This window comes from Gigantopelta aegis, chromosome 9 (assembly GCF_016097555.1).
Source record: "Gigantopelta aegis isolate Gae_Host chromosome 9, Gae_host_genome, whole genome shotgun sequence".
Taxonomy (NCBI): domain Eukaryota; kingdom Metazoa; phylum Mollusca; class Gastropoda; order Neomphalida; family Peltospiridae; genus Gigantopelta; species Gigantopelta aegis.
In genome coordinates, this window is record NC_054707.1 from 21,407,757 (window position 1) to 21,429,119 (window position 21,363).

The 21,363-nt window shown below is 40.4% G+C and overlaps 1 protein-coding gene and 1 non-coding gene across 2 annotated transcripts in view; both read left to right on the top strand.

The window, feature by feature from the left end:
• LOC121382385 (polypeptide N-acetylgalactosaminyltransferase 5-like) overlaps positions 1-21,094 on the top strand; it is a 35,012-nt gene extending 13,918 nt beyond the window's left edge. The window contains exons 6-12 of the mRNA XM_041511973.1: positions 861-1,074; positions 4,415-4,532; positions 5,434-5,619; positions 10,187-10,315; positions 17,456-17,560; positions 19,227-19,364; positions 20,248-21,094. Coding sequence (XP_041367907.1) covers positions 861-1,074; positions 4,415-4,532; positions 5,434-5,619; positions 10,187-10,315; positions 17,456-17,560; positions 19,227-19,364; positions 20,248-20,394 — 1,037 coding nt within the window. The 3' untranslated portion in view covers positions 20,395-21,094. The remainder of the gene's footprint in view (positions 1-860; positions 1,075-4,414; positions 4,533-5,433; positions 5,620-10,186; positions 10,316-17,455; positions 17,561-19,226; positions 19,365-20,247) is intronic.
• Trnah-gug lies at positions 12,197-12,268 on the top strand. Its single transcript has one exon. It is a non-coding gene; the product is annotated as a tRNA-His (tRNA).
• Positions 21,095-21,363: the final 269 nt, after the last annotated feature.

Sequence of the window (21,363 nt, forward strand, 5' to 3'; positions counted from 1 at the left end):
ATACATGGTTCCACATTCTTCAGTTAATACTTCCATGTATAAATACTAATATTTAAACGTCATTGTTTAGTTGATATATATATTTTTTTTATTTTTCATTTTTTTTTAAATATTTATTTTCCCCAGTCCATTCTGACCATGTCAAGGTTGGGGAGCCTTGAATTCATGGCCTTACATCAAAGTAATATAATTTATATACAAGTACATATATCTAATTTGTTGTATAGTAATGTTATATAGTCATATATAACAATTTGATACATAAATGCATTTGTAATGTTTCTGTATAAATTAAAGATTGGTAAAAAACAAAAACAATTGCTATGACGCATATAATGGAAAGGACTGGGAAATATAGGAGAAGAAGAAAGAAGATATAATGGTTAAAACACATAATAATAAATTGATAAATAAATAAATATGCAAACAAACAAACAAAACAAAACAAATAGATAGATAAACAAATAAAATAAATAAATACATGGGGGGAGGGGGAGGGGTGTGTGTGTAAATCTATACTAGTGCGAAACGAAAAAGACCTGGAATTCGAAACAAGCTATTGTTAGGAAATACGTTTCAGTCAAAGAGATTAAGCCATGGTGTCCATTGTTGATTAAACATTTCGTAATTGCAATTCTTATATAAAATAAATCTTTCTATTTCAAACTTGTTTCGCAAAATGTTGTTAACTCCATTGATATTTAATATTTTTTTCTGTACATTTAGTTTAGTTGATATATTGCATAAAGAATTTTTAAACCACACACGTTAACATTGTCGCCTATGGGATTTTATTTGATATGATACAACCTGAAACGGTTGCTTGACAGCATATATTCAAATTCTTTTCCTCGCCTCAGGTTGGCTGGAAGCGCTTCTGGCGCGGGTGTCGCTGGGATGGAAGCACGTGGCCTGGCCCAACATTCCGTCCATTGACCAGAAAACGTTCGAGTTCAAGTACATCTCGGCCAGAGACCAACATATCGGCGGCTTCTACTGGGACATGGTCTTCCACTGGATTGACGTCCCTGAGGAACAACGCAAACATCAGACGTCTATCATTTCTCCACTCAGGTATTTGGGCGTCCGACATAACTCTTCACCAGAGGCGGATGGGGGGGGGGGGGGGGGGGGCAGGGGCTCTAGACCTCCTAAATTTTGCAACAGTTATAATTTTATTATATATTAATTTTCATTTTTTTTTACGATCCCCTCCAAACCTCCCCCAAAGTTCCATTGGCATTCCGCCTCATGTCATTGCGCCCCCCCAAATGGATTTTCTGGATCCGCCACTGGTCACAGTTAGGACCAATAAAGTTTGTTTTGTTTAACGATAAAACTAGAGCACATCGGCTATTAAATGTCAAACATTTAGTAATTCTGAGGAAGGGCAGGATTTAACTCAGTCGGTTGAGTGCTCGCTTTGAGGTGCTTGCTTCGCAGGATCGAACCACCTCGGTGGATCTATTCAGCTGATTGGGTTTTTCCCCGTTCCAACCAGTGCATCACAACTGGGCAAAGGCCGTGGCTTTCCTGTCTGTGGGGAAGTGCATATAAAAGATTCCCTTGCAGCATTAGGAAAAATGTAGCAGGTTTCCTCTGATGACTACGAGTCATAATTACCAAATGTTTGATATCCAATAGCTTATAATTAATTAATGAGTGTGCTCTAGTGGTGTCGTTAAATAAAACAAACTTTAACTTTTCATCAGAGAAAACCTGCAACATTTTTCCTAACGCAGAAAGGAATCTTTTATATGCACTTTCCCCAACGAAAGGAAAGCACATACCACGGACTTTGACTTGGGCCCAACACACACGTGTCTAAGTTGGTTCTGGTGAATAGGAAGCTTATTTCATATTTTTATACTTATTTTTGTGCTTATATCCAACTGAGGTTCACTACGCTGTCCTGGGCACACATCTCAGCTATCGTGGCTGTCTGTCCAGGACAGTGGGTTAGTGGTTAGATGTTAGTGAGAGTGAAGTCGGTGTAGTGATCTTACACCTACCCATTGAATCGTTAAAACTCGCTCTTGTTGGAAACTGGTACCGGGTTGCGAACCCAATACCTATCAGCCTTGTGTCCCATGGCTAACCACGACAGCACCGAGGCCAGTCTAATCTGGAGCTGTCAAAATGTAGCGAGTGAGTGAGTAAAAGTTTTACACGTGCGTATATACCACGAAGGTTTCACGCACGCCTGTCACGGGCTTAATCTCTGACTTTCGCCAGTGACTAAGTCCGGGCTAGGAGGGGGGAGGGGTACGTTTGAGGTGGGCGGAATTTGGAATAAAAAATTTAGTGGTCGGTCAAAGACCTAAGTCCTAAAATCCTAACGACATTCTACACTTCTACACATGTCCGGACTAAGAATTTAAAACTTTTTGACTGCTCGGCCTAAAAGGTTTTAAGGTGATTTGAGCAATTGATCGGGCACCAAAGTAAAGTGCGTTGGACTATTTATAAAAAAATAAACATAAGAATTTTGAGCCGCGGCCGAAATTTTTTAAAGTCCAACTAAGCCCAAAAAAAGAAAATGGAGGTTGGTGTCTACTTTGGCGAGCCTGAAGATTCCCGGAGTAGAGGCAGGAGATGTTGGCGTCGTAGCAAAGTACGCACTACAGCACCGTAGTCGGGGCCGCAGACCGCCCGGATCATCTTGTGGATGTTCTTGTTGTCCAACTTGGCCGGAAGTATGACTTGGCGGTAGGTCTTGTCCCTCTGGTGCGTCACGACTACGGTGTCATGAGTTCCAAACATCTTGTTGTGGAGTTCGTATTTGCTGCCGTCCTCCAGGGATCTCCAGTCTGTGTTGAGGTGGCTGCCTCGTAGCTGCGTCGGGTCAGTCGTGTCCCCCTGCATGTACTGGTGAAGTTGTTTATTCAGTCCGTTCACAGCGACGGTCCATTCGGACTCTTCAAGGGTAGCGACTACCGGGGCTGGTCTCTCGGCCTTGGCTGGCCGGTCGGTCGGTGATGTTGCCTTCCTTTTTTCTCCAACGGTGGTCGATCGGGCCGATGGCGAGGCGACTGGCTGTACCGGAGATACCGGCCAGTTCTTCCTGGGCCATGTGACGGTCGGTGATGGAGGGTCGTTGGGCGTCTCACACACCGCAGTGTTGAACTCGTCCAGTTCGGTGGCCGACGGTTCCCTTGGGGCTGGTCGCGTCGTCTCAGGTTGGACTGGGGGCGGCGTCACAGAAGGGACCGCCACTGGCGGTTGAGCCGCCAGCTTAGATCCCCCCCCCCCCCCGTGCCGCTCCTGGCGCAGATTTCCTCTTCCTCCACTTCCGATTCCTTGTCGGTGAGATCGCGTCCCCGTACACCAAGGTCACGGAAGCCCGTGACCCGGTGTGCGTGACGCGATACTCACTCAGCTTTCCAAAACTGGCGAGCAGTCCCCCCAGGTGGGGGGGTAAGTCAAGAGCGCAGCTAACCACGTCTACTCTCATCGCGAGTTGAGTTGAAAAATGTAGCGCATAATCTATTAAGAATGTAGCGCATGTTCTATGTCGGCTGCTGCCAGTGTGTTTCCTTTTCGACTGGTATTACGATCACCAGACCCAGAGCCAGCTCCAGTGTACTTTTGGCCTTAAGGCGTCGTCACACGATACGAGTGCCTAAAAAAAAACCCAATAGCCGCGGGAATTATAGCCGATTGTGATATGCCAACATTACGATTCCATCGGTTGCTACGCAATAGTAAGAGGCACTCGTAACGCTATGCAATCATACGTGGCACTCTCATCGTGTGGCGCCGCCTTTAGTGTTGACGAACAAGAAGGGCAATCGGGAAAGGTTGTGACGGGTTGAGGCATTTGCCTCCCACATATCATCTACTTCGTGAATTAATGGGGTTTTTTTTGATAATGTTATAAAATAAAATTGGGTGGTAGCTGATATCCAGATAGTTTACGTTTATTCCATATAAATGAGGGGTGGGACGTAGCCCAGTTGTAAAGCGCACGCCTCATGCGCGGTCGGTCTAGGATCGATCCCCGGCGGTGGGCCCATTGGACTATCAAATTGGTATATCAATTGCCGTGGTATGTGCTATCCTGTCTGTGGGATGGTGCATATAAAAGATCCCTTGCAACTAATGGAAGCATGTAGCTGGTTTCCTCTCTATGACTGTCAAAATGACTATATTTTTTACATCCAATAGCTGATGATTAATAAATCAATGTGCTCTAGTGGTGTCGTTAAACAAAACAAATCATATGAATGATGATATTACATAGAATTACATCTCTCTCAGTGTTATCACCCCTGAAAGGTGGAACGGCTATTTCAATATTAGCTTACTTCGTAAATATGTTTCAATAATATAATAATACCATTAGGCCTACAGTGTATATTGGTGGAATTTGAACTACCTAAAGTCGATTTTAAAATGTTTTCCACCTTTACAGATCGCCGACTATGGCAGGAGGACTGTTTTCCATTAATAAAAAATTCTTCGAATACCTTGGTTCATATGATCCAGGCATGGAAATCTGGGGAGCAGAAAACATGGAACTTTCGTTTAAGGTATTCCATATTTATTGCATTTGTCACCTTCCCTTCCTTCTTATACTTGATGATGATGACGACCACCACTACCACCATCATCACCATCATCATCACCATCATCATCATCACCAACATCATCATTATCATTATCACCATTATCATCATCATCGTCATCATCATCATCATCATCACCATCATTATCACCATCATCATTATCATCATCATCATCATCACCATCATCATCATCACCATCATCATTATCACCATCATCAGCATCATTATTACCATCATTATCATCATCATCACCATCATCATCATCATTATCATCATCATCACCATCATCATTATTATCACCATCATCATCGTCATTATGACCATCATCATCACCATCATCAGCAGCATTTTCATCATCACCATCATCATCATCATCATCACCATCATCATTATCACCATCATCATTATCACCATCATCACCATAATCATCATCATCTTCATTATCGCCATCACCATCGTCACCATCATCATCCCCTTTTGTTCATAATCATATTTTTTCTTCTGCTTTTACATTTTACATTGTAGTCTTGAGAAGACACATGGTTAGTTGAAATAGGTTACATTTATTATTAATTTTTAAATGTTTGTTGTACATGTATATGCAGTTACAAGAAGTCTGAACCAAAACGGTAAACCGTGTGGTCCTCAAATGGCATGAGGGGAGAGCGCAGGTCCTTCTAGCCCCCTATTTGACTATCCAGTGTCTCGATTTACGAAGCGATCTTCAGCACTAAAGTTTTACGGTAGTTGGACATATAAGTTGATTTTAGCGCTAAGATCGCTTCGTAAAACGGGGCCCTGATATTAGTGCACACCAAAAAGGGCCAACAAGATCTTTAACTATAATTATATAAACTGTTGACAGATTTGGATGTGTGGTGGTATAATCGAATCCGTGCCATGTTCCATCGTTGGTCACGTGTTCAGGACGCGCACGAATCTGGCCGAGCTGAGATCGGGGAAAGTTGTGCGGAGGAACACTGCTCGGATGGTGGAAGTGTGGCTGGACGAATATAAAGAGTTCTATTATGAGATGATTAATTTTAATAAGGTAAGACTTCCCACTTACGTTGTTTCAAGTTACAAATCTTTCTGAAAATGCAATTTGACAATGCCATTTATTATTTCAAAAAAAAAAAAAAAAAATGAAGAAAACAAATGAAGATAAAACGCGGTTGGGGGGGGGGGGGGGGGTGCGGGTGGCGGGAAGAAATGAAAGAAAAAAATCAACGATTTTCAAAACTTCGTAAATGGCTTTAAAACAATAAGTCTGTCTCGATGCATTTAAAAAATATGCAACAGAAATCAGTGGAATCACACCACGTTAAAGGCCCTGCTACACGATACGAGTAACTCAATTGCACCGCCAACAAGCAAATCGTAACGTGTGGAATGCCATACGGTAGGTAGGTAACTAGTTTAACGTGCTCATATACCACTAGAGTTTCGAACACGCCCATCCTAAGTCCAAACTCCGATAAGATGCCATACGATTGAATCGGCCCGAGTCACTCGTACGAGTCGAAATTAAGAATCTGTTCTATTTTCATACGAATGAATCGGACGTTTGGTGACGTTGACCAATCAGATCATGACACAGATAACCTCGACATTCTGAGTGTAATGATTGATTGATTTCAACTTATTTTCGTGCTTATATCCAATTAAGGTTCAAGCAAGTTGTCCTGGGCACACACCTCAGCCATCTGGACTGTCTGTCCAGGACAGTAGGTTAGTTGTTAATTGGTTAGTGGTTAGTGAGAGAGAAGAGGGTGTAGTGGCCTTACACCTACCTATTGAGCCCTTAAGAGCTCGCTCTGGGTTGGAGCCGGTACCGGGCTGCGAACCCTGTACCTACCAGCCTGTAGTCCGATGGCTTAACCACTACGCTACCGAGGCCGGTTGCGTGTAATGGCGGAAAACTCTGTTCGTTTGTCGTCGGCACAGACTCAACAGCTCATAGAGGTGTATCAGGGGCACAACTCTTTGTGGGATGTATCCAGTCATTTATATAAAGACAGAAACGTTTGGACAGTCCTGTTTCAAATTGTATAATAATTACTGTACAGATTATAATGTATCGTATTATAAAATGCCGTACCGTACCGTACCATCATATTATATTATATACTGTCAAAAAAACAAAAAAAACACCGCATAGGCAAAATATTCATGGAATTATCTCTTTAATACAAAGTGGCATAATTTCGTTATTTATGATCGTATCACAGTCAAATTTGACATGAGTATGTGACAATGTTCTTGCTATGGACTGACGGCAGTGGAGGCCTTTTTGTCACCAAACAGCGTCGACAGAGGGCGCTGAAATCAGAACATTGTGTGGTCACCAGCAGCAGCAATCACTGCGCGACATCTCCTTGGCATAGACTGAATGAGTTTCTGAATCCGGACGCCCATTTTGTAATAAACGACCAATTTTGTAATATGTACCCATTTTGTAATAAAAAACGACCCATTTTGTAATAAGTACCCATTTTGTAATAAAAAACGACCCATTCTGTAATAAACGTAGGTACCCATTTTGTAATAAAATCGGACCCATTTTATAATAAAAAATAGGTACCCATTTTGTAATAAAAAAAATGCCCATTCTGTAATAAAGGCTTAAAACGTCAGAATACGACATAGATGTTAAATATATACAAACTGAAATAATTTTAAACTTTGTGTTTAGATTTTTTTTTCAGTGGTTGGGAGTTCGTCAGGGGTACGAATATGTCTTAAGGTTGATTCTGTAAGTGAACCTATTCAGTTTTTCCTTTCATCCATTACTCCAGACCGCTCGCTTGAGGTGCTTGTGTCGCAGGATCGAACTTCTGTGGACACACAAATTGGGTTTTTTGTCTGTTCCAACCAGTATCCTAAAACTGGTATACTAAAAGCCCTGGTATGTACTATCCTGACTATGGAAAAGTGCATATAAAATATCCTTGCTGTGTTTCGTAACCCATCGTGTGGTATTATCTATCATGATCGGGGCGGGATCTAGCTTAATCGGTTGAACGTTCGCCTGGGGGACTTGGGTAACAGGATAGAACCTCCTCGGTGAACACATCAATTGGGCTTTTTGCCGTTCCAACCAGTTCTTCTCCCCCCCCCCCCCCATTACGCCACGACTGTTACATTATAATCTAAGTGTAGATATGTGTAAGAGAAAGTAACCTACATGAATGTGTTGTAAAAGCCGTAGCAGCTGATTAAAAACAGTGGGTTTAATCGACAACTACTTAAGCTGAAATACACTTAAACTAGTATCCGTCAAAAGTGATTTCCCACTGACACTAATCTATAGTACAACATTTAGTTAAAAGTAAACTGATGCAAATTAAGGAGAATTCAAGGGCTGGGGTAGAAAAATGTGCAGCTTACATATGCATTCATTGGATTGTGTATATGTATTCATTCACCTTTGTATTATTTTAGCTAGGATCCAAATTTTCATCCATACGGAGAGTATAATCAATGCACGACAAAATAATCATCTCCTGTTTTAAATGTATATGTGTTTCAATTCAATTATTTTATTGCTTTAAGCTGTAAGCTTATCAGCACAGCATATATACACAGTATGTATAAACGCACAAGAGAATTAAATTATTATATTCATCAATTACACGCTTTTGGTTTTCATGTTAGGTAATAATACAATGAAATATATAAACTAAATGTTACCTACATGCATAAAAGTATTACATTCACAAACAGTATAAAAGAAAAGTGACAACTAGTATGCTTTTAGACAAGAGAGTGCCTTAACTTATAATTTTTATGCCAAACTAATATACTTACCAATATTAATTAAATCTTTAATGTATGCTTCTTTAACATCATAAAGTATTTTAATCAGCTGTTGCTGTTCCGATAATTATGATACAGACTACCCACACAAGCTACTATTTTTGATACACAGCTGTAGAACATACTTGGTTCTTCATACCCCAACCGAATAGCACTGGTTGGAACAAGAAAACAATGTATATTTAGGGGGTTAGCGTTAGAAATTTCGTATCCCAGGCGAACCATCGACCATCGAAATAAATCTAAACACAAAGTTTAATATTATTTCACTTTGTATATATTAAACAAAAGCCTATACCTATGTTGTAATCTGACGTTTTAAGCCTTTATTAGAGAATGGGATTTTTTTTTATTACAAAATGGGCACCTATTTATTATTACAAAATGGGTCCGATTTTATTACAAAATGGGTACCTACGTTTATTACAGAATGGGTCGTTTTTTATTACAAAATGGGTACATATTACAAAATGGGTCGTTTTTTATTACAAAATGGGTACATATTACAAAATGGGTCGTTTATTACAAAATGGGCCTCAACACACGCGTAATCCTAGCCCATTCTTCCTGCAGTGCATGTGACAGTTGAGGAAGCGTCTGAGGCTCCGGGTCACGCTGGCGTACACGTCTGTCCAGTTCGTCCCATAGACGTTCAGTGGGGTTGAGATCTGGCGACCTTGATGGCCATGGCAGCACATTAATGTTCTCATTCTGTAGAAAATCAATGCGGCCTGGCATTGTCCTGCTGAAAGAGTTCTCTCTGTCGATCCAAAACGGGAAGCATGTGACGGCGAAGAATTTCATTCAGGTAGCGTACATCTGTCAGGTTGCCTTGTACAAACAGAGGTTCACTTCTGCCGGTGTATGAGATGGCTCCCCACATCATGACACTCCCTCCACCGAATCTGTCAACTTGGGCGACGCAGTTGTTGGCAAAACGTTCATTGCGGCGTCTGTAAAGACGTTGTCGTCCATCACGTCGCTGTAGAAGGAAACGTGACTCGTCGCTGAACAATACTCGCCGCCAGTTTTCCAAGTTCCACCGCAGTACATTCGTGCACCAGCGAACACGTAAATGTCGATGTTGACGTCGCAGGACGGGGCCACCATACGGTCTCCTAGCCCGTAAACCAGCTTCTCGAAGTCGGTTCCGAATGGTTTGTGCAGACACCTTTCTCAAGCAGTGTTCGTTGCTGTGGCAGTTCGGTGACGCAAGTGCAGAATCCGGATGTAACGATCTTGTGCTGCAGTTGTTATGCGAGGTCTTCCACTTCTGGGCCGTTCTTCAGCTGATTGAAACTGCTGATACCTGTCCCAGAGACGTGAAATGGTGCTCTGATGGACGTTCATGTGGCGTACGACTGCTGACTGCGATTCACCTAACTGGAGGCGGCCTATTGCAATGTTTCGATTCAGCAGGTTTAGTCTTGGCATCTTGTAACTCGTCTACGTCGAAATGGAAATGAGGCATCATTGCGAGCATTGCAGCTTTAAATACCCATCACTACCCTAATCTTTTCCCCGAGTTTCACGCGCATTCGCCAAAATCTTACCATTTCACACCGATTTCCTGCAATTATCGCACAACGTGCCACAACGTGCGTTAAATTTGTTTTAGGGTGCATTTGGGCATGCTGTCCCATTCCAGGAACATTAACAAACATGGTCATTCAGCAACATTGTACAAAAAAACACACGATATTTTGTAAAATCAAACTTTTCTTCTTCTTTCCCTATCACCCATACGTTTCTTTTTTCACAGAGTATATAACATATATTAAATGTTATTATCATTACAGATGGACTACGGCGACGTGTCGGACAGACTGGCCCTACGACGACGTCTGAATTGTAAGTCGTTCGACTGGTACATGAAGAATGTGAACCCCACTATGTTTATACCCTCGGAGGTCATCGTTAAAGGCTCGGTCAGTATCTCACTAGCTGGTAGAATCAGTTGGTTTTATTATTATTATTTTGTTTTTTTAAAGGGACATTCCCGAGTTGCTGCATTGTAACATGTTTCCGACTAATAAAATAGTTCTACGATTAAACTTACATATTAAATATATTTTCTTGTTTAGAATATCAGTGTCTGTATATTCAAAGTGTTTCTGGTCGTCTTAATATTTGTAAGAAGCCCACATTGGATTTTGCATTCAAATAATTTCGTACGTACGAAAAAAGTTTGTTTTTTTTGGAAATAAAATGAAATTTAACCTAGTACAAATATTAGAACGTTCAGAAACACTTTTAATATATTCAGCCACTAATATTTTATGCAGAAAAATATATTACAGTCGCCAAAAAGTCTCCGTTAGTCGATAACATCTTAAAAATTGCAGCAAACTCAGGACTGTCCCTTTAAAGAAACTTCCCTATAAATACTTTGTACACTATTTTTGTAAAATATATATCATTGCTTGAAATATTATTCTATAAACACTCATGTGCACATTCAGACGTTTGTTTTGTTTAACGACACCACTAGAGCACATTGATTTGTCACTTGGCTGTCAAACATATGGCCATTTTGACACAGTCATAGAAAGGAAACCCGCTACATTTTTATATTTTTTATACATCTTTTATATGCACCATCATACAGACAGGATAGCAGATACCACCGCATTTGATATACCAGGTGTAGTGCACTGGCTGGAACGAGAAGTAGCCCAAAGGGCCCACCGACGGGGATCGATCCTAGAGCGACCGCGTATCAGGCGTGCGCTTTACCACTGGGCTACGCCCCGTCCCTTTACCTTTGTTTTGGAGCCTGTATTGGTGAACACTATAAGTGACAGTCCTCCTATATAAGGAGTGGGAACCTTATGTCGTGAACCCCCCCCCCCCCCCCCACCCCCGCTCCGGAGTTGGTCACTGGCGAAGTCAGAGGCTAAATCCGAAGTGGGCGTGCCTGAACCTTTGTGGATAGGGGCACGTTAAACCCAGTTTCCTTCCTTCCTTCCACACAATCTCTCGTTCAACAAAGCACCTGGTAGTGATTTATGGCGACATACCCTCACTTTGAGTTTTGAAGACGAACTCCGTTTAAAGGCATACTGTCACGGATTTAAGGACCTTATTTCTCTAAAAATGGATAATAAATAAAACCAAATCTAGCTATTGCATCACCTTAACTGAACCATGATGGAGTGAAATCCAAGTCACCCCTCTCGGCAATTTTAGTTTTTGAATTATGGACCATTGCCATGATTCAATTATTTTTACAAAATATCATTAATAAATGGAGTTTTTTTTTTTTTTTTTTCACACATCCACGGACGGACCTCGGCAGACTATGGGTGGTGCATACGCACCCCTCGCCCCCCACCCCCACCCCTGCGTACGGGCCTGTACTTTAGCTTCTCTCTGTTATAAACTTATCCAAATGTGTTGCAGGTTTGTAGATGAACTAAACTTAGTGTCCATTCTCAAGGTTTGAAACTAAGGTTTGCGCCATTAATCAAAACAAACTTTAAACTAGAAAGGGATACTATATATTATGACCTGTTGTGTTTGAGCCGTTTCAACAGTTGTCTCCCTTGTTGGTTTGATAATCTGCCCGCACTGGTTGAATTTCTACCAAGACTCCATATGTTACATTTTTTTTTTTTTTTTTTTTTTTTTTTTTTTTTTTTTTAAACAAAACATCAAATAATATCATAAAACAGAAATAGCTATCAGTGCTGGAATGTAAGAACTTAAAAAAATTAGTTTGTATTTTACAGTCTAAATTTGTCAGTCAGTCTCTCGATAAGCTTATTAACTCGGTTTACTTGTACGCTGTAAACTGTCTCTGCTTTGAGGCCGTGATTGTATAGTGGTTAGTACCTTGCGTTGTGGCCGCAATAACCCAGGTTCGAATCCTGGTCACGGCAAAGCGGTATTTTTCCCCACATGTGTCTAACTGCCGTTTTAGGAGTATGATATATACTATTGGGTGATTCATAAAACACGCCCTATTCTTTCCGGAATGTTAAAAATTAAATTTTGGTTTTGGTTAACGACAATCATTAGCTATTGTAGTTTCAGTATGTGTGATTATTGCTGTCAATTTTACAATTGCAATAATATTGCGATAGTTAAAATACTATTGTAATGGTATTGCAGTACTATTGTGGATTCTTAAATCGCTTGATAACTAATATGAATAGATATTTCGCAAAAACTATTATGTATGTATGCATGTATGTATGCATGTATGCATGTATGCATGTATGTATGTATGTATATAATAATGTATATAATAATGTATGTATGTATGTATGTGTGTGTATGTCTGCGTGAGTTTGTGTGAGTGTGTATGTACGTATGTTTATGTTTGTATGTATGCCTGTGTTTATTTGTAATAATGTCACTAGGTAGTGAAATCATAATTAATAAATTTATAATATAAAGACCACACATTGTTGTTGTTATGCCTTCACTGTGCATACTATCGAAACTATCGATAGTTGAGCAAACAATTGCGATAGTTATCGGTGGTTGAATTAACTATCGATGTATTGCTATCGAGGCACTAACTATCGCAAAATATCGATAGTTCGATGTATTGTTACACCACTAGTGTTCAGAGGAAATCCACTACATTTTTTCATTAGCAGCAAGGAATCTTTTATATCTGCACTCCCCATTAGAAGACGAAACATTTTGTTTTGTGCATAATTTTAAAATGAAACTATATAGCAAAGTGCAAATTCTATCATTAATAGACAACATAATAAATCGACCTTTGTAAAATATCGATCTTCCATGTTACATACGTTTTTCGCCATACAGCCTTCGGGGCGGGACGTAAAACATTTGCTTGATGCGCAGTCGGTCTGGGATCGATCCCCGTCGGTGGGCACATTGAGTTAATTCTCGTTCCAACCAGTGCACCACGATTGGTATTACAAAGGCCGTGGTATGTCCTATCCTGTCCATGGAATGGTGCATATAAAAGATCCCTTGCTACCAATGAAAAAAATGTAGCGGGTTTCCTCTCTAAGACCATATGTCAAAATTACCAAATGTTTGACATCCAACAGCCGATAAGTAATAAATCGATGTGCTCTAGTGGTGTCGTTAAACAAAACAAACTTTAACTTTTTTGTTGCCTTACAGCTTTAATTGCTGTAGGCCGTTTTTATCGTTAATCACTCGATATAAATTATGTTCCTGTAAAGAGAGTTAGATACATAAATTTAAAAAAAAGAGAAACAATATGCTTTGCCGTGACCAGGATTCAAACCTGGGTTATTGCGGCCAACGCAAGGTACTAACCACTATACGATCACGGCCACAAAGCAGTGATATTACCCTATATCAAAGTAAACTGAGGTACTCAGTCTTATCGACAGACTGACTCATTCAGACTATAAAATACAACTACTAGCACTACAACAGCTTGTTCTGAATGTGCACGTTAAAGGTAGAGTAAACTCAAACAAGAGATTTATGTGTTAGAAAGATGCATACCCGGACCACCAACACATACTGACACTTTAGCAAATGAAAAACCCGTAATTTGTTAGTTAATGAAAAAAAACATGATTATTCCTGCTAACTGGGGGCAGCCATTTTGTTTCGTTTTTGTGACGTCCGGTGGTATAGCTTGGGGCGAAGTGACGTCAGCTCTATGCACAGTGTAAACAAACGCTCTAATTTACGACAAGGCGCTTCGCTTTCATCAACCTGACTTGATAGTATAATAAACTATTTAACTAAATATATTTCAATTTGCATCAATAGAACGAAATGGATTTATAGTATTTTTCTTTTTTTAAAAATCCAAAGAAGAAAATGCATATTATTAGGCCTATTAGTATGCTACGTTCGAGCAAAAACGACCACTCACGATACCCAAGTGATAATTTTATTTTCTTTGGGACTACGTAATTGGTCAGTTTTGTGATTTTAGATGGGGAAAGTCTACCTAAACAAGGGTTTTACAGAATTACTTACAGTAATAAAGCAGACAGCTGATCGATTACGATTAGAGGGGTGTCCGTACGGTTAACACACAATACCCTGTGATCTTAATAAAAGAGGCATGTCTTTTTAGTGTGTCACAGTGTCTGGGGACCGTCTAAATATACACCTGCCAATCAGGAACCATAGGTACAGGCCACGGAAAGAAAATACCAATTAACTAAGAAAACACTCCGATTATTATTTCAGTACGTGGGTTAATTTATGTACAAACCATAATACAGTTATTTCAACACTTTGACAATGGTGGTTTATTTTGTATTAAACATAAATATATAATTGTTGCTGGCTTACTGGGATGACTAATAATACAGAATATTGCGATGCATCCGCAAAAATCAGGTATGTTTTGTTTCTTCAGTTCGAAGACTAATTCCTGACGTGACACGATAGGTATTACGTAACCACCAGCTCGCCAGAGGGCGTATTCACTGGGATGATACAAAATGGCTGCGCCTGTTATATATAATAGCCGTTACATTTAACCGTTTTATTAATTAACCATACGATTATACTTGTTGATATTAAGCAATAATGTGTATTATATATCGTTGAATATGCATACCAGGTCAAATGCCTTGATTGTCCCTTTCTTTAAACACCCTGACCTGACCTGACCTGACCTTTTAATTTATTGTAATCTAGCATTAGCACCTGTTTTTACTAGTACTACTTTGATATCATTTGATATAATAGTTTAAAAAGTTCAAATAATTTAGGAAATAAAATAAGCTTATCGAGAGACTGACTGACGAGAGGGGTTCGGACGAAGCAAATGGTCCGCTTTCAGAACTAAAACATACATATTCGGCAGGACCATTAGGTTTTACCACCGTCCAACCAGTGCCCAAATAATTTAGGAAATAAAATAAGCTTATCGAGAGACTGACTGACGAGGGGGGTTCGGGCGAAGCTAAAACATACAGGTTTATACATATGGAGTTTCGGTGTCGCAAAAACAAAATAGAAAAAGGGTCCACTTGGTTCATATTCGAACCCCCCTCCAGGTCCAGATCACGCTGCGCCCCTGTCAGTACAGTCAGATTATCAAACCAACAACAGGAAACAACTGTTAAAAATACTGAAAGATATTCAGCAGGACCATTAGGTTTTACCGCCGTCCAACCAGTGCCCTACGACTGATATGTCATAGGTCGTGGTATGTGCTGTCCCGTATGTGGGAAAGTGCATTTATAAAATATCACAAAAGCCGTGGTATGTGCTATCCTGTCTATGGTGCATATAAAAGATCTCTTGCTGCTAATAGGAAAGAGTAGCCCATGAAGTGGCGACAGCGGGTTTCCTCTCTCAATATCTGTGTGGTCCTTAACCATATGTCTGACGCTATATAACCGTAAATAAAATGTGTTGAGTGCGTCGTTAAATAAAACATGTCTTTTTTCTTTTATAAAAGATCATTTGCTGCTTAAGTGAATATGCATAAATGTTGAATTACACATTTTGTAATTCTCAGATTGTTTTTCCCCCGTCCCAACCAGTGCACCCACGACTGGTACATCAAAAACCCGTGGTATTTCCTGTCCTGTCTATCAGAAATAGCATATAGAAGACCCTTTGCTGCTTCATCGCCAAGAGTAGCCTATATGACGGCAGCGGGTTTCTTCTCATGCTATCGATGAAAAATCTAAATAACCATACGCCAGTAACCAAAACAGCCGTAGTTTAAAATGTGCTAAGGTGTCGTTCAGCAACATTCCTTTCTTTTACTGCCGCCTACCATCTCATCACCACCGGCACACGTGATACACGTTCTATCTAAAGCTCTATCCTAACCGGCCGGGAGCAACGCGACCGATTCATGCAGTCGACACAAGCGACAAACATATATTAACTAAAGCTGTATCCTAACCGGCCGCGAGCGACGCGACCGATTCATGCAGTCGACACAAGCGACAAACATATATTAACTAAAGCTGTATCCTAACCGGCCGCGAGCGACGCGACCGATTCATGCAGTCGACACAAGCGACAAACATATATTAACTAAAGCTCTATCCTAACCGGCCGCGAGCAACGCGACCGATTCATGCAGTCGACATAAGCGACAAACATATATTATCTAAAGCTCTATCCTAACCGGCCGCGAGCGACGCGACCGATTCATGCAGTCGACACAAGCGACAAACATATATTATCTAAAGCTCTATCCTAACCGGCCGCGAGCGACGCGACCGATTCATGCAGTCGACACAAGCGACAAACATATATTAACTAAAGCTCTATCCTAATTTAAGCTGTATCCTAATCGGCCGCGAGCGACGCGAGCGATGCGTGCGATTAGTTTAGAAATCATTGATTTCCATTGCCGCATCCTAACTGCACGCGCGCGACGCGACATATTTATATGTCGCGTCGCACGCGTGCGATCAGGATACTATAATTGAAATCAATGATTTCTAAAATAAACGCTCGAAAAGCTCGCGTCGCTCGCGGCTGATTAGGATACAGCTTAAATCAAACAACTTTTACTTGGCGGTTTCAACTGTCGTGATTGTTGCGTCTGGTTTGGATAGAAATATTGTCGCGTCGCTCGTGTCGCACGCTTCCGGTTAGGATACAGCGTATAACTGCTCAAAATGCAATAAAAAGAAACCCACCCGGAGCAAGTTTTAACGACTCAGTTGGTAAAGACAATTACAAAGACTTCTCTCTCACTAAAGCTGTATCCTAACCGGCCGCGAGCGATTATTTTAGAAATCTGTCGCGTCGCGCGCGTGTAGTTAGGATGTTACAATCGAAATCAGTGGTTTCTAAAATAATCGCTCGCCTCGCTCGCGGCCGGTTAGGATAGAGCTTAACCACTAACCCACTGTCATGAAGTCAGTCCACATACTTGAGGTGTGTGTGTGTGTGTGTGTGTGTGTGTGTGTGTGTGTGTGTGCGTGCGTGTGTGTGCATGTGTGTGTGCCCAGAACAGCGTGCTTGAACCTCAATTAGATATAAACACGAAACTAAAAGTTGAAATGCATGAATCAGTGTTTCAGGGGTCACTGTTTATTAACAAACGTTATGCTATTATAAGCTGACGTCGCATGTCCTGTAATAATTAAAACATATTTTCAAATTTTCAGGCAATTTCATACCGCGCACCTTATGGATGTCTAGCGAAGACGAGCAAATTTGTGAGAAAGGCCATGCTCGAGATAAAGCCATGTACAAACGGAGGTGGATTGCAGGTACAGTTTGTTTTGTTTAACGACACCACTAGAGCACATTGATTTATTAATCATCGGCGATTGGATGTCAAGCATTTGGTAAATTTGAGATAGTCTTTGAGAGGAAACCCGCAACGTTTTTTTTTCAGTTGCAGCAAGGAATCTTTTATATACACTATCCCACAGACAGGATAGCACATACCACGGCCTTTCTTATACCAGTCGTGGTACAGGTTGGAAGAAGAAATAGCACGACGGGGATCGATTCCAGACCGACCGCTTATCAAACGGGCGCTTTACAAATCAGAGTGGGCTACGTCCAAATTGATAGTACATATTGTAATATACCCAACTAGTGTGTCCATTAATTATTATGAGTATTTATAGAAATGTGTGATTAACGCGTTATTGGCAATTGGTAAATTTATTTTACTTAATAAAACGAAATTATAGAAATGTACGAACTCACGTGATTAACGCGTTATTGGCAATTTGTAAATTTATTTTACTTAATAAAACGAAATTTCGATGAACTTGTTACTCTTCACATGTTGGTACTGATTTCACTATACTCTAAATAACCTAGAATTACATTATTTCCCTTAGTTAATATTATTTTGAAACTTATTCGCAGACGAATTCATCGATGTCCGCCATATTAACTTCACCGGTGTTGTTGCCACAGGGGTCGAACATACAACACGTGTTAAAATAAGTTGATATGTTGACTTTAAAACGTTGTAGAATGATGCTAAGTGACAAAGCTATTTGTTTATGTGTGCAGAATTACTCTGATATGCTGTACGAATTTACTTGTGATTTTTACAGGACTTGGTAGTCTATTTTTATAGCACGGCTTTTGGATACATTACCACAAAATAATGGGGCATGGTTTTACGTCGACTTATATCGTAAAATGAATTGTTGTATAATATTAAGTATTGCTGTGCCCCACTAATTCCGTTTGGGGCAGAGTTTGCCATTTCGTATTTACTGTATGAAAACTAAGAAAACAAGTAGCAATAAACGTAAATGTTTGAAGCAAGTCATGCCATCTAAAAAATGATAAAAAGAAAATGGAAGATTACCGTTATGACAAATAGTTAAATTATTTAGGCCTGACATTTGGAATGGAGATTGACACTGTTTACAAGCATTTTAAAGTATTTAAACCAAATGAAATTATGATTGTGCCTGCATTCCTATTACACTACTTTTGACAAATAGTTAAATTATTTAGGCCTGACATTTGGAATGGAGATTGACACTGTTTACAAGCATTTTAAAGTATTTAAACCAAATGAAATTATGATTGTGCCTGCATTCCTATTACACTACTTTTGACAAGTTCATAGCTCAGCTTCATTTGAAATACCAGACAGGATCTACTGGATAATGATGTTGATGTTGCTGTGTTATTTTGAGCTGCCTATCTGCTGCAGTAAATAAATATGAACTGATGTTTTCTACCAGTCCTGACTTGTTCCTTTTGTTAGCCAGGTGGCTTACAATATACATGTACAAGCAAATAGTTGTAAGTAATTATTAGGTTTGCCAAAATTGATAGTAGTATGTATAAGCAAGAAGTTGCACGATTGTTCAATGTAATAGAACATTTAATAGTTGTAAATAATACACGATTTAATGGTTAGTGTTTGGATGATTTACTTTTCAAAATCTTTTCTAGATGATTTATTTAACTAAACGTCACGAACTGCGGCACCAGTTTGTCTGTTTAGACAGCGGTGTCCGAGGAAAATCAGATTCTGTTGGCTTCTTTGACTGTCACCTCCGAAAGGGACCACAAGAATGGCATCACCGTCAGGTTAGTGAATCGGTACTGAGGAGTTTCAGTCAAGTAATGCCTGGCACACACCTACCGATTAACGTCGACTCGACGGTCGCGTAGGTGTGTGCAGGGCAAAGACGCGAAAATCGCGTCTAATCTCCATTTTTGTCCCGATTAGATTGTCGCGTCTGCTGGTGTGTGTTGATGCACATTTTCAGACTATTGTCGACGCGACAGTCGAGTCGGTGTCAATCGATAGGTGTACGCCAAGCATTAAACACACTTAACTGTGTGTGTGTGTGTGTGTGTGTGTGTGTGTGTGTGTGTGTGTGTGTGTGTCTGCGATTGCAAGTTATTATATGTATGGAATATGTACGTTTTTTTTATTATTCGCAATTTTGTTACCGCTGCGTAAGGTCTGGGTCCGTGCCTGTAAAATCTCAGATAAAAAGGCTTTAACAAATTTAAAATCTCCACATTTTAATTGTAATTTAATAATAGATTCCCCCCCCCCCCCCCCCCGCCCCCAAGAAACTTATATCTAAAGAAAACGTACACCAAGTGCGTAGCGTGATCTGGACATGAGGGAGGGGGGGGGGGTCGAATATGAACCAAGTGGACTCTTTTTCTATTGTTTTTGCGCCACCAGCGGGGGGGGGGGGGGGGGTTGTTGTTTCGTCCGGGACACCCCCCCCCCCCCCCCAGCCTACGCCCCTGTACACAAAGCAATGCCGATCCACTAAATAGCTCATATGTTAACAGTATTATCACACTTGGAACTGCACGTACGGCTATCGCATTTTACTTATGTACAATCTGAATGACAAATCGTTATTTTACACTGCAGTCGAAGGAAGGTTACGTACGTTAAATAACAAATGCTGTATATATAATACACTTTCGTTGTTTTGCTTTTCAGGATAAATCAATATACAATCCAATGAAAGACCGCTGTTTGGAAGCCGATCAAAGATTTTTTATTGTGAAATTAACTCGATGTACAGGAAGAGACAATCAAAAGTGGAAATGGAAACTTGGCGGGAAAGAAATGATACCACAAATCTGATGCAACAACTCTAAAGCCTGGTTTACATAAACTCTGTAATGGACACATATCGACGCAGGCGATCTGCAAAGTTGGACAGGTTTCAACTTCTCTTATCCATCTCCTATCTGACATAGATGCGACGTGGATGGTCTGTTGTTATTATTTGTTTCAAATTAAAAAAAAATATTTTGCGTCAGTCTGCGTCATCCTGCGTCGATACGCGTCAGTCTACGTCAGTCTGTGTGTATCTGCGTCAGTCTGCGTCAATTTGTCTACCTGCATCAATCTACATCAGTCTGCGTCGATACGAGTCTGTGTTAATCTGCGTCTACGTGCATCAGTCTGCGCCAATATGCGTCGATCTGCATCAATCTGCGACAGCCTGTATAAACGTATGCGTCAGTCTGTGTCGATCTGCGTCAGTCTGCGCCAATCTGCATCAGTCTGCGTCAGTCTACATCAGTCTGTGTCGATGCGAGTCTGTGTCAATCTGCATCGACCTGGGTTAGTCTGCGCCAATATGCATCAGTCTGTGTCGATCTGCGACAGTCTGTAAAAACGTCTGCGTCAGTCTGCATCTATCTGCGACGATGAGTATAGGACTTTGTCGGGTCGCCAACGTGTTACAGATTGTAAGGAAAAAGGTTTTTCTGTTTAGCGACACCAATAGAGCACATTGATTGATTCATCATTTGGCAATTCTGATATATATATATATATATATATATATATATATATATATATATATATATATATATATATATATGAGGACATCTGCTACATTGTTTCCATTAACAGCAAGGCTTCTTTAATATGTTAATATTCACTTATCCACAGACAGGACAGCACATATCATAGCATTTATTTTGCCAGTCGTTGAACACTGGTTGTGACTGGGAAAACAATCAGAGATTGCATCACCCGAAGGGTTTTATCCTACGACCCTATCACCTCAGGCGAATGCTCTACAGATTGAAGCTGTATCCT